Source organism: Lonchura striata, chromosome 15 (genome assembly GCF_050655825.1).
Source record: "Lonchura striata isolate lonStrDom1 chromosome 15, ASM5065582v1, whole genome shotgun sequence".
NCBI lineage: Eukaryota > Metazoa > Chordata > Aves > Passeriformes > Estrildidae > Lonchura > Lonchura striata.
This window is the reverse complement of record NC_140717.1, coordinates 13,058,420-13,072,623: the sequence shown is the minus strand read 5'-3', so window position 1 is coordinate 13,072,623 and position 14,204 is coordinate 13,058,420. Positions and strand designations below refer to the sequence as shown.

Below are 14,204 nucleotides of genomic sequence, written 5' to 3'. Positions count from 1 at the left end.
GTTTGGATGTACCTGTTCTCCAAAGGCACACAGGCTGGGTAACCCCAGGCTGAAAATGCTTTGTCTGCAGCTCTTTCCAAGGCCTCCTGGGCCGCTTTATCCCACAGGAATGTAGCTGCCACAGCAGCATCCAGATGGAGAATCCATGTTTGATATGGCTGTGGATTCAATCCTCTGCCTTGGGATGCAAGCCAAGGCCTTTTACAGGAGTGAGGAGCTGACTCAGAGCCAGGAGAGGCTCTGGAAGCTTCCACAGCAGGTGAGGCACTGAACGAGGTGTGTGGCCACGTTATTCCCTGGCAGGGGCTGTGCTCTGTCCTTTGTCTGGGGGCTGGTGACAGTTTCTCCCAGGAAGGATCCTGATCCATGTGGGTTTCTCTGGGAAGTCACCTGAGCTGCCTCCACTGAAAACAGCCCCCTTGGCTCTGACCTGCACACTGTGCAGATGTTTTGGAAGTCTTCCTTTTAGCCAAATCTGTGTGAAGTCTTCCCAAGCTGAACAGAAGGGATATTCACCATTTTATAACTATTGGTTTACTTATTTGGAGTTCTTCTAAATTCTATTGACTTGACAATTCAATGTTAAAAAGCAGTTATGGAATGAAAGCAATGGAATAAAACTGAGAAATGTACCCTGTCCTGCCTCAATGCAGGTAAATAAAATAATGACTGCTAAATGTAATTTCCTAAATTATTTGAAGTGCCTGCCATTCAGGAATTAAGAGTGTGTTGTACAATCTATAAACTTACATGGAATGCTGATGTAGCTTCCTACATGGAATTTTCAGCACTAGGGCTGTACTGGATGCAGCAAACTCCATGCCTGGCATCTGCTGCAGAAGATGTTGTGTAATGGAATAAAAAAATATAATATTTGTGTTCTGCCTGTCACCAGCAAATGTCAGCCACTGCAGCTTCAATGTGCAGTCAGAGGGGTACAGAAGCAACTACAAAGAAATCTTGGACTACTTTATGGGAAGACTTGAAAAATAGACCAGAATAACTTAGTGACATAGATCATCAAGCTGAAGGAATAAAACCCTCAACTTGTAAATAGGCTCCTACAGAAAACCACTCTTTTGCTTCCATTATTTTGCATTTTTTTCCATTGTTTTGGAGCAGATGTTGAGTGTTGTTTGAGCTGCTGTGGTTGCCTGTGCCTCTGGTGGCAGGATTTTGGGATCAGCTCCTTCCTGTGCAGGTCTCCTGTGTCCTTGTGCTTCTCTGGACATCACAGACGCTGAGATTTAGCAGAAGATGCTCATGGGCTGTGGGCAAAAATTCACTCCTGCAAGCTGCGAGTGGAAATTCCCTATTCCTGCTTGGAATTTGCCCATTATGTAATGGGATTTAAAGCAGCATTGTCTCACCCTTCAGTTTAATTTTACATTAACAGCTATTATGTGTGGGGAGAACTCTTTTCATCCCAAGGCTTTGCTGTGTATCTTTCTGTTCATTTAGAAGTGACACTTTCAGTTACAATGACCATTGTGACACTAAGAAATGTGTGAAAAAGAAAAAGAAGTTGCTATTTTTATGTGGTCTGCACTAACCAGATTTGCAGACCCTGAATCCTGGCTCCTCTGCCTGGTACTTGTTATTTAAAGAGCCCAAATGCCATCATTAATAAGGCCACTACCCAAGGAATACTGGCATTTCTTAGCACATTATCTGGGATTAAAAAATAAAGTTTCTCCAAGTAAAACTCAGAAAGGAGTGAAGTGGAAAAAAAAAAAAATCAATGATTGAAAGAGGAGAAGGAAGAAACTAGACAGTGAAATAAAATAATTCCAAACCTCAGAAATGTATTTTAATTCCAAATGGAAATATTCACATTTTTCTCACTTAGAAGAGCAATAATTGCTGAAGATTGCAAGGTGGGTTTGAGGGAGGAAGAACAAATAGATATTTTTGTTAAAATTAATAAGGGTTATAGGAAAGAAGAGTATGAATCACTACCTTGCAAAATTGGACAGGAAACAAATGTAAATTGTGGAATCACAGAATCTGGGAATCCTGGAATGGTTTGGGTTAGAAGGGAGCTCAAAGCCCATCCCATTCCAGCCCCTGCCATGGGCAAGGACAGCTTCCACCATCCCAGGTGGCTCCAAGCCCCATCCAACCTGGCCCTGGACACTTCCAGGGATGGGGCAGCCACAGCTGCTCTGTTCAGTCTCTTCCACTGTTGAATTGTCTTTACCTTTAAGGAGTTTCCTAAACCATTACTATTGCAATTTAACCCTTTCCATTTTCTTTTCCAGCTGTGGCAGACACAGAGAACAGTTTATTTCCTCCCTCTCCTGCTGTCTTCACCCATGAGGGCTGTGACCAGAGTTCCTCCCCACCATCCCTGCACTAAATAATCCCTGTCCTTTCAAACTTGTGAAGTTGGAAGCCTGATCTTTTCTTTGGGATTTCCTGCTCCCTTGGGGTGCTGGCATTTAACAGTGCTCTCCCAAATTTCAAGTCTCATTTTCTTACTCAATTAGCCTTTTTTGGAAGTAACTAAGTGCTGGCCTTCAGTGAGAAAGAGTGGCTGGGAGCTGAGCAGATCCCTGAGTGGTTGTCCTGAATTTTTGAATCTCGAATGTCTCAGAAGACTCATTATTACTATCCCAAAATAGGTAAGTTTAAATACAGCTATTCTGTGCTGGTTTAAAATTCAACCTTCCTGAAAACTGGTGCAGTAACATGAAGGATAAATAAATGGAAAAATAATCTGGTACAATATTCTGTTCAATATTATAAACATATAAACATGACAAGGTGGCATCTCTGGCTTCATATTTACCCCATATTTTACTTAAGGTTTTATTTAAAAGCCTTGGAAGAGAAAGTGTCATAAGCTGTTTTCTCTTAGCCTATCCAGAAATATTTTGAGTGTCTACATTTGTATTTCAAGATTTTTCTCTGATTTCCCAAGTGATTTGTTGAAATACAAATCCTGCAATTCCTGTGTTTGAGGGATTCCCTCAAACAGGGATTGGTTCAAACACAGGGGAAATTCCTGTTACTTCACCCTGAACAAGAGCCTGTAATGGCCAAATTCCAGAACTGATATCCCTGGAAAAGTTCTCTCTCCCCATCTGGTCACATGCACACATTGGTCAAAGCTGAGATCTGGGCAGAGCTTCACAGATTATTTATCAAAAATGTTCAATCCTAATCAGAATAAAAAGATGAAATGCTGACATTTGCAATGCAACATTCCAGGGGGAAAAGTACATTTTGGGACAATTTCCCTGTCCAGGGCCAGGTTGGAGAGGGCTTGGAGCAACCTGGGGTAGTTAAAGATGTCCCTGGAGAGTCTGAACCAACAGGACACCAAAGCAAAGAGGGAAAACAGGATTTTAAATGAAGATTTTAAAAGAGCTGGTGCTTGAACTTAATTAGCAGGTTTGCACCAGCATTGCAGCACTACCAACCCTTTTCCTGGTAAAGGAAAGCGGGGCAGTGAATCCCTGGCCTGAACAAATGTTAGTCTGTGCTGATTTTCTCTTCCGTGGTGACAGGCATTCAAAACAAAGCTAAAACTGAAAGCCACTAATTGAGAGCTGAAGCCAAGCTGTGCAAAGTGGAATAAGTGGAATGGTTTTCCTCTGGGAAGAACAATTTTGCTCTCAGTGTGGTTCTGTCTTGCAGCTCTAAGTGCCCCCATCTCCAAAGGTGCTCTTCCCATGGAGCCTTCCTCCCTTTCCTTTCTTTCTTGCAGTATTTCTCTTGTTCTTTCCAGTGTCTCTATCCTCTATTTCCAGCCAAGAATCTGCTTTTAAAAGAAGAGTAATAACTATTATACAATAAAATTCCAGCGAGTGAACACGGTGACAGGACATAAATATGAGGAAAGCAAACAGAAGAGGCTGGAGATGTGCGCTGTGGTTTGGGGTGCTGCTGATTTATGTCAGTGGTGCAATCCTCTTATGCTGTCTATCACTCATCTATTTTTCCCCATTTTCCTTCCAGCCAGATGGCACAAACCAGCAAAGGCCAAATAATTCATCATCCCACATTTAGGCTGGACTGGCCCCTGGGTGAAGCCAGGGTGGTTGAAAATCTTTTCATGCTGCTACAGGCAGGAGGGTTTCTTCCTTTGTGATGTAGAGGTGAGTTTATGGTGCTGCAGTGGAATGTCCTGTGCTTATAAAATCCTGGTCCTGATGGGAAATAGGAATTGTTTTATAAACCTTCACTTTATGCTTAACAACAGCACAGTGCTTCTTTAAAAAGAACACCAGAAGGAGCCTACAGAGCACCAGGAAGAGCTAATCTTCAACTAAAACAACCCCACAAACAATCAATTAATCAACAGGAGCACCAGAGCAGTGCTGTCAGTCACCCAAGGCTACCAGCATCAACCCCTTCATGAGATTATAATTTCCCAGACAGGTGACATTAGCCCAGCCCTCCTCCTGCAGCACAGGAATCACATTTTGGGTACTGGGCTCCATTCTGTTATCATGTGGCTCTTGATTGGGCCTGACAAACACATCAAAAAGTCATTTCTCAGGCTTGATTACCAGTCTGCCCAGGCTTGGGGTGGTGGCAATTGAATGACATGAAAAGTTGAAGCTCAGGGTGACAGGATGGGAAGAGTGATAGAAATTCTAATGAGAATTATAAATCCCCGTAGCAGCTGCACTGCCTGGCTCACACTGGGACACCCTTCTTAGGCACTTGTGAAATCAGCAGTTATTTCAAGGGAGCCCAAACCACACAATTTGTGCTGTTATTTGGATTATTTTAATTCTATTTTTTATTCAAGCTGTCAGGCAGTTTGGGGATTAATAGGTTGTCTGTGTTAGAAGGCAGTTACAGAATGATGTGAGACATTGCCTTGATGAAGTTCTGTTTAATTACAAAGCAGGCATGTCTTTCCTGGAGTGCTGGATTAAATAAACCTCACATTTTCATACTCAGTGCTTTGACCAAAGCCAGGATTTGAACAAAAAAAAAAAAAAAACCCAACCCTCTCGAAGTTTCTCTTGCATCAGCAGCCTCAAAAGGCTGTTTTCCTTTTTCTCCCTCTGTGCTCTTGCTCTGGGCATGTGTTTGTCTTTTTTCTCTCCCACAAACACAAAGCTCCAGGTTTCCAGTGTCCTTTTTGCACTTTGTCAGGCCCCAGAGAAGCCATGTGGACGATGTGCAGTGCACAGGAGTTCTGCCATGTGCCTCTCCTTTGAGGAGTTGCTGTGCTTTCAGTGCCCTGATTCCACGGGGACATTTGTTCAGGATTTTTTGTGTTTTCATGAAGGAAGAATTCTGGTTTCCCACCAATATTTATGAAATTCCAAGAAAGAGATTCTCCCTTTCATCTCAGCAGGACATTCTCACCAGAAATTTGAATGGTGCCATCATTTTGAGGGTGCATCACTCTTTTTAGGGCCTTATTCTGAAAAATGCACTTCTTCCCTTGTGAACCAAGGGCTGCTTCTGTACATTTTATCTTGGGTGTTATTTCCTCTTGTCAAAATGGCCATTTTGAACAATAGGATCCCATGTACAGCACATGGTGATACTTGAAAGCCTTAATTTTAAAACAAATTACATCCTCAGGCATCTGTCAGGCCAGTGGAAAACCTCTACATCCACTAGGACTGACAAAATGCATGAAGATGAAATTGCTTCTGATTTAAACTTTATTTTCTCCATGAGATTTAGAGCCTTTCCTTGTGCTCCTTGGGGTGACTCTCTGCATCCCACAGACTTGTTCCAATGGATTGGAGAAATCATTTTACCTTTGTGTGGTTTCCTGGTGTTCTCATGGCAGTTTTTGACCTGTGCTGGGTGTCACAAGGCCAAAGTGCTCAGCAGATGTAAAATATGTGAAGCTGGTTATGATCATCATTAAAACAAATCAGCAGGTAAAGCACCAGGACCTGCTAATTGGGCAACTGAAGAAACACCCAATGGCTCCGGAGTTTCTAAATCTTTGAGCTCTGCTGCCCTGTACAAATCAAACAGCCTAAATTCTGCAAAAAATGACATCAAAACTGATAAATAGGACTATGAGAACATTTATTCTTTGTGCCACCTGTGCCAGTCTTCAACACAGCACAACTTTTGTACTTTTTAGTCTGAAATGTTGATATGATCTCACAGAACAAGATCAGATTAATGGATCAGGTCCCATCTCAGTGTCAGCCAAGCAGAGACTGCTTATTCTTTTATGTACTTCAGAAAAGGGACATAAATTTTCCATTTTCTGAAGTTGAAAACACTTCTTGAGACCAGACATGAGAAAGTATTTCTGCTTTCTGCAGTATGTGAGCACAGACCTCTCTGAAAATAAGTGGCTTGCTCAGAATCACACAGAAAATCAATATTGCTGAGGAAAAAACATTGAATTTCTTTCATCTCAAGTCCTATTTTGACTACTGTGCTTCCTCTCTCCTCATCACTATTACAACTAATAAGTGTTTATGTCTGATGGAGTGTGAACCATGCTTAGGTCAGAGAAGCTGCTGGCTCTCTGTGCAATCCATCATGCAAAGTCACTTCCCCTGAGATAAACACTGAAATAATGGGAAAAAAATAGATAAAGTGGCCAAAAAAAGCCAGCCAGCTGACAAAAATGGGGTTTTTGAGATATCTGGGAGAGCGTTAAGACTGCTCTGATCTAAATATCCCAAACAAATAATTAAAAAGTAACTAAACGAAGATAAATGTCCTGGTTGCTGCATGGCACCCATGTCAAATTCCACATGCAACCATCCCAGACCCACCCTCTGCAGTCACCCAGGCACAGCCTGGCTTTGCTCAACCAGTGGCTTCCAGAACAAAACGTAACAAGGACTATTATGAATAACATCCTTATAAAAAGAAGGATTTAATTGCTCTAATTGCTTAAGCAATGAGTTGTCAAGTGCTCAGTGCAGACTGCAATGCAGAACTGGAGAAATCCAATTAAGAGGTGAATAGTGGCTGGGAACCTCAATTCCTCTTCCCAAAGAGGACTGGAGGAGGATCTCTTTATGGTGTATCCATAGGATTGGCATTTATTTGATTATTTATTGAGCTTTTGGGGACAGTCACAGTGAATTTCTTTGCAACAGTTCTGAACTCTGAGGAGAGGCAGGGCAGGGATCAGGTAGAAATAGGCTGAGAGAAAAAGGTTCAGCCTCTCCTTCATGACAAGGCACATACTAGAGCACAGATTAATTGAGCAGCCAGTCCTTGGACATGTGGGAATTTGGCAAATTTTCCTCACCACTTGGCCCAAAAGGTGTGGGAGTCCCATAAAAGCACCTTCACACTCCAGCCAGAGCATCCTCTCTTAATTAAGATTAAACCCAAGAGCGTAACAGCTGAAATGCCACAGGTAACTGTTCTCTACGAACTTGGCACTGCAAAGGACTTTGTCTTGTACATCAGCCTCCGTTTCTCCTGAGGATCTTGGGCCCAGAAGGATTCCCATTCCAGAGGCAAAGGCAGAGGCTGCACCCTGAGCCCACTGCCTGCTGTGGCAGCTGGACAGAGCCTCACTGGGCTGGAACTGCAGCCACCAGGTCACTGCACAGCTGACAGGTAAAAATAGGTGCCTGGAGATAACAAGGCATCACATCTTATTATCAATTCCCTGGGAAAGCCAACATCCCTCTCTTTCCTCTCCAAAGGATGCTTTATTATAATTACATATCACTTTATTAGGCAGCTGAAGCAAAGAGCACATTTGATGCTAATGAAGTGCTGCTGTGGTTGAGGCTGTCACTATTTTTGGAGCTGCACATCTCCAGCACTTTTCATTGGGTGATGGAGGCTTTGGATGTCTCTGGCTTCTTCTGTGGGGGCTGCCCAGGAAAAAGCAGTGACTCAGCAAGCCCAGCTGCAGAACTGTTCACATGGAATGGGAAATGCTGGGGACAGCCAGAACACACACAAAGGCTCTTTATGTGCATCAAGTTGTGCTCAGGTAGGGGCCAGCATTATCTGGATTAAAAAACCCTCTGTGCTGGTCACCTGCACAGGCCTCGTTTTTCCTGTTTTCCATCCCTCACCCTGCAGCTTTTCAAAGAAGGCAGATTTCACAGAACTCAGGGAAAATATTTGGGAGGTTGGAGACAGGCATCACAGCTGATCACTGCCTCTCATTATGGAATACAAGGCGTTTGCCACCTCCATTTCCTGCAGCAAAGCCTGAGGAGCTGCTTGGTCTCAGGAAGGCAGGATTTGGTGTTCCAATTTCTCCTGCTCCCACATCCCTTGGTGTGACACTGGCATCCAGCTGGGCCAGTGACTCAGCTCAGCCACTGACAGGAGCAGAGATTCCTCCCTCCCTCCTTGCCTTGTAGGGTGTGTGACTGTCACCACCTCATCACACAGGTGACAGGAACAGGGCAATGGCAGCACTGCTCCAGACCAGCATCTGTTGATAACCAACTCCCATTTGCAAATCACTTCCTGACAGCACACTGGCAGACAAAGCCTCCCCTCCCAGCTAACAAGGTTAATGGCTCCAGGGGTCTCGTGATCCACAAAGCAGGAATGTGTCAGAGCAACCAGGAATTCCTGAGAGCACCACATGATCTCCACACCCGACTGGTTTTGGGGCTATTTTGTTACTGCAACTTCCCCACTCCCAGAGGGAAGGGAATGACTGGAGCATTAGTATGTCCTGCAGTTTCTCCTCAAGAGCACAAGTGTGGCACTGAATTTGGGGTTGCAGACTACAATACCATGTGCTCATACAAATTCTTCTTATTCTCCTTGCTGGATGAGGCTTTCCCCATTTTGTTGTTCCCATGCACAATTTTTAATTTAAATGAACTTTCTAAGCATATTTGGTTAAGGTTTTTCTTAGACCTAGATTAGGAGTAACAGGGAGATGCGTACAACCCCTCTGAGCTGATTTGTATCAACTGGCCATTCCCAGAATTGCAGGAAAAACTCCTTTTAACTTAAAAACCTGTGACTAATCCCATTATCCAGCAAAGCATATACAAAAGAAGATGTAACCAATAACAGACAAAATTCCAATGTCAGGGAAAATAAAGAACACAGGGCAGAACACAGCACAGAGCAAGAGACTCCTCTCAGCCAGGCCAGGAATTCTGCACAGGACACTGCCTCCCTCTGCTGAGCCTCACGGATACTTCAGAGAATTCCAGGCTGCTTCGGCTTGGAAGCTCATCCTGTTCCAACCCCTGCCCCTTCCACCATGCCGGGGTGCTCCAAGTGCTGTCCAGCCTGGCCTTGGACACTTCCAGGGATCCAGGGGCAGCCACAGGGATCCTCTGGGCACCCTGTGCCAGGGCCTCAGCACTCTCACAGGCAACAATTCCTTCCCAAGGAGGAAGGGAAGACATTCCCTCTGTCCTGTCACTCCAGGTCTTGTCCCAAGTGCCTTTCCAGCTCTCCTGGAACCTCCTTGGTCACTACAAAGGGCTTTAAGGTCTCCCTGGAGCCTTCCCTTCTGCAGGCTGACACCCCTCAGCTCTCCCAGCCTGGCAATTACCAACAGGAAGATGAAGGGAATGCCCCATGCTGCCACTTCAGACACTTTAACACCCACCAGCACCAGACTGCAGCCCCTTGCTGCAAACCAGAGGTGTCCAAGTTCTTTCACTGCCTCTGGAGCACTCCAAGCCAAATTCCTCTTTCCCACTGAGCATGGCTTCCACCTCAGGGTGGGCTGTATTGCTCTCTTCTCTATCCTGTTTTCATGGAGCCTGGGTGAATTTGTTGAAATCTCTATTTCTCATCAAGCCTAACCCTGTTGGCTAGCTCAGCTCAGAATTACTGGGCAGACAGATGGTGCAGTTACATAAACCTGGATTCCTGCAGAAGTCTGGCTAAGGAAGAGCTCCAGAGTGCCAGACTTGGTGAACTGTACATCCCTGGTTTGTGTAAGAACATTGATTTCTGCTGAGTTCAACACAGCACTAACCTTCTCCACTCACTTTCAGAGACACACTTGTCCTGCAAAACTGTGGAGTATTCCCAGCATTTCCATTCAAAATCAAAGCATAGCTCCTGAAATACCTCATAGTTATTTATTAGCTGAAGTTCAGCACAGACATATTTTGTCTTGATTTTATCCTGCACTGTGTCAAGCATTAGCTGCTATTCGCAAAGCAAAATATGTTCAGGATCCCTTCCCAGCTCATTCAGAGTTAAGAAAGCTGAATTCCTACTTATGTTAAATAAAATAAGTTAAGGAAATCCAACAACCACCACAGCCAAAACTCCTACACCCCAAACTTCTCCAAATCCTGGCCAGTACCTACAGCCCCTCAGAGTTTCACCCCACAGCAACAAGCAGAGTCATGCACCACCTGCTGTTACAGACTGCAATGAATACACTACAAATCCTTGCTTTTTTTCCCTTGGAGTTTAATGTGGTGCTTCCAGAAGGCTCAGAACACCAATTTGTGAGGATAAACTCCATTTGAGAGAGAGAATGTGGAGCGCAGGTACCCCCGGAGCTGAGGCACCTTCTTGATCCGTGCCAGGATCTGGGAATCCACGGCCTTCTGGTCTGTCTTGCGCTGCTCCGTCAGCTCATATTTCTGCAAAGCACAGAGAACAAGATGAAAATCCTGGGAGCAACTGCAGGATCCTTTAGAGAGAGGAGGAAATTCAGTGTAAAGCCTGAGTTTTAGGATTTTAAAGAAATCTTTCCCCCATTTGTTTTTGATAATGGGAAGGTGGCGCAGCACTGAAGCATTCCTTGGAGCCAACACTGACAGCATTTCTTGGTCAAAAAAAGACATTTAACTGGAATAGTAACTCCTCTTCAGAGAAAAATCCCTGCATTCAGAAGGGGGAGTACCTCCTTTTAATGGCATTACCTCACTTTATTAATGACCACTTAAAATCAACCCGGCTTTTTTCGTACTAATTTCCTCTTTCCAGTCTAGCCTGGAGCATTGAGAAAGAAGGAACCACCCTGTCCCTTACTTCTTTCTCAGTGTCAAAGATCTCTCCTTCCTGGTGCTTTGGCTTCCTCAGCCGCTTCTTCTTGAAGTAGGAATCCGTGAGATGCTTGGGAATTTTCACCCCAGTGAGATCCACCTTTGTGGATGTGGCAATAACAAATTTCTGGTGGGCCCTGCGCAGTGGGACACGGTTGACAGCCAGGGGGCCTGAAGGTGGAGAAGACAAGAGAGAACAAGGTCAGCTTCTCTGGTGAAAACCACTTCCTTAAAGCTGAATTTTTGTAGTCTATGTGAGGACCAGTTCCTTCAGAGCTGCCTACAGATAAAATCTCAACAGTCAAACCCCTCTAGAAATATAAAAATCCTTTCTGAGCTCTTTCAGTTAGTCAGATCCTGAAACTTAAATCATCTCTCCTCCACCTCCCTGCAAAGTCACAAATGGCAGAATCATTCAAGTTGGAAAAGATCCCCAAGATCATCAAGTCCAACTTCTGACAGATCACCACCTTGTCAAATAGAGCAGAGCACCAAATGCCACATTCAGTTGTTCCTTGAACACCTACAGGGGTGCTGACTCCACAAATATGATTCCCCACTGATGTGCCAAACCAAACATGTGCAGATGTGCTACTGACTCGACACAAACTAGAACTCAAAAAACCCAAAGAAGCCCCCAGAACAAAAGTACCATGTTTAAATATATTTTTTTTTTACCTGTAACAAGCAGAAGGCCAGTATCAAGCTGCTTCAGGAACACAACACGCTGCAAAGAAATGAGATGGGACATCAATCCTCAGGTCCCAGTGCTCCCATACCACAGTCAAACTGGGATTGTGCCTCTGTTCCTGGTACAAGTACTGACAGTGCTCCAGGCATGGGTCAGCTGTGCCACCTGAGGAGCTGCCAAATTGTGATCCAAGCTCCAGCACCTCCAGGTGCCTCCTCTCCAATAGTGTGACTCTCCATGAGCTTTCTCTTTCAAGGCTAAGCAAAGCCAATTACTTGTTTTTGCTTTTCTCCCATCCTACAGGATGGTAACAGCTATCCCAACACTGAAATCCTTTGAGTTACAGGCAAGAATTGGATGAACACCACAAGGACTCTATAAATTCACACAGTCAGAGCCATTCCCCCATTGTGTTTTGCTCCTTCTGGTCAAGGCTTCCTTCTCTGGCAGCATTCTTTATGGAATCGTGAATGTCAAAGAGAGAGAATTCAAGAAAATAAAGGATACCACTTGTGTTGGTGATCATCCTGAGGATGGGGAGCCCAATATAACGATTCAGTGCTACCCTATAATTAGATTAAGAATGAAACTTAAATTTTTCCTCTAATTTTTCCTTTGCAGTAACTGCTGCAGGACAAAGTTTTGTTTTTGTAGGAGCAGCAACAGAAACAGGCACTGGCTTTGCTCTGCAGCAAAACTCTCTGCATTGTGTCCAAGCAACTAGCTGAGCCTGTTTTACTTCCAGCTCTGCTCAGAACAACCTTAATTCAACAAACATTTCACCCCTGCCACCACTAAAGTCCGGACGAGGAAACCACCCCGACAGAAGTCGCAGATTTACACCCAGCAGGGTCAGACAAAATCAGCTGGGAGATTCAGGGGTGTCTGAAACGCTGCCAACGCCCTGGCAGCAGGAGCTGTGCCCACCTTGCCGCGGTGCCGGCCGGTGAGCAGGATGAGCACCGTGCCGGGGGTGATGGACGCCCGCAGGCGCCGCTTGTGCTCGCAGAACGGCTTCTTGCCATGGCTCAGCAGCTTCCGGGGAACGTCCTCCGTGGGGTAGTACCTGGGCTGGAACAGAGGACAACCACCTTGTACCACCCGCGTCTCACAGCACGGCAGCTCCTCAGGAAAGCTCTCCCTGTTGCCCTGAGGTTCAGCTTTCTGAAGGATTTCTGCTTCAGATGAGCTTGGGAACACAGTGAATGTTTTGGAATAGTGTCCAGCTCTGTATTTGTGCGTGCTTCCACCTCAGCACAGCAACATGCTGGGCAGAGAATTCCCACCTGAATTCCCACCACCTCCCACAGAAACTCCCAGAAAGCACAACACAGGCTGAGGGCCCTACATCATCCCAGCATGAGGCTCATCACCCAGCCTAAAGCCCCCTGCACCAAACCACGAGCATCCCGGTGCTCTTCCATACCATCTTCCGGATTTTAACCACCCGGCTGCCTCCATTCTTGTCTCCACCCACTGGCTTGGTGATGGTGGCACGGGGCATTTCCTTCTTCTTCTTCTCTATCTGTGTGCAAAGAACAAGGAAAACTCAGCACATTTCACACTAAAGGCAGCACGATAAACCCGATTACTGCCCCAGTGCTCCCCACCCTACCTTTGTCTCTGGGGCCGTGTACTTGCGCTTGTACAGGGCTTTCCTGGCGTACATGGCTGAGCGGGAATACCTCCCGATGCCCCGGGCCAGGACAGGGTTTCGGCTGGCATGGTACTTCTTCACCCTCTTCTTCTTGTCCCCCGCTGCTTTCTGGCTTGGCTTCTGCTCCGCCAGTTTCTTCTGTCCTGCCTTCTTCTTGGCCGACTTCTTCTCACCCGGTTTCTTCTCCGGCGCCTTCTCACCCGCCATCTGCGATCACAGTCGGCAGGGTTTAGAGCTCGTTACAAAGCACAGGAAATAAAAATAAAATAATCCAAACCATCCTTCACACCTTTCCAGTAGCTGTCAGCCACCTCCTCCAGCCATAGCTGACCAAGTCCTGCTCCCTGTGCGCCCCTACATGACTTGAAATGCTCCTGCACGCTGCTCTCAACAGCTCCAGCGCCCATTCGGTGGAAACGCACACACACCCCGAGCCTGCAGCCGCCGCTGTCCCGGTTTGGGACTGCCCCGGCCCCGGGGAGCTGCCGGGCCGTGCCCCAGCGGCAGCCCCCGTCCAGCCCCAACCCAGCTCCCGGGAGGCTCCGCCGCGGCCTCCGCATCCCGCCGCGGCCTAGCCCACTTGGACCGGCGACACTCCCACTCCTCCCCGCCCCCGCGCCCATCCGCGCCCCTCCGCCGCTCCCCGAGGCTGCCGGGCCGCGCCTGTGACCGCGGCGGGGCCGCCGGCGGGCGGATGGCGGCGGATGGAGCGCGGCGGGCCCGGCTCCGCTGGCGGCAGCTCCGCCATCCTCACCTTCCGGGGGAGCAAAAGGAACTCACATCCGGGTGCGCGGGCTAAGGACAGCGCGGCGTCTGACGTCAGCGCGCCGCGCGGGGGAGCACGGGACTCGTAGTCCGGGAGCGCCCGCGCTGCCCGGGGCAGCCCCGGGTCAGCGGCGGGGGGACACCAGACCCCGCGCCCGCTCCGGGGGCTGCGGGAGCCCCG

At 46.7% G+C, this 14,204-nt stretch overlaps 1 protein-coding gene across 1 annotated transcript; it reads right to left on the bottom strand.

Annotated features, from left to right (window-relative positions):
- Positions 1–10,308: 10,308 nt before the first annotated feature.
- RPL6 (ribosomal protein L6) lies at positions 10,309–14,050 on the bottom strand. The gene is made up of 7 exons (XM_021544665.4): positions 14,013–14,050; positions 13,217–13,465; positions 13,028–13,126; positions 12,529–12,672; positions 11,589–11,637; positions 10,897–11,081; positions 10,309–10,505 (listed from the first exon to the last, which is right to left on the bottom strand). The coding sequence occupies exons 2-7, from the start codon at positions 13,463–13,465 to the stop codon at positions 10,353–10,355; spliced, it is 879 nt and encodes a 292-aa protein (XP_021400340.1). The 5' UTR covers positions 14,013–14,050; the 3' UTR covers positions 10,309–10,352.
- Positions 14,051–14,204: the final 154 nt, after the last annotated feature.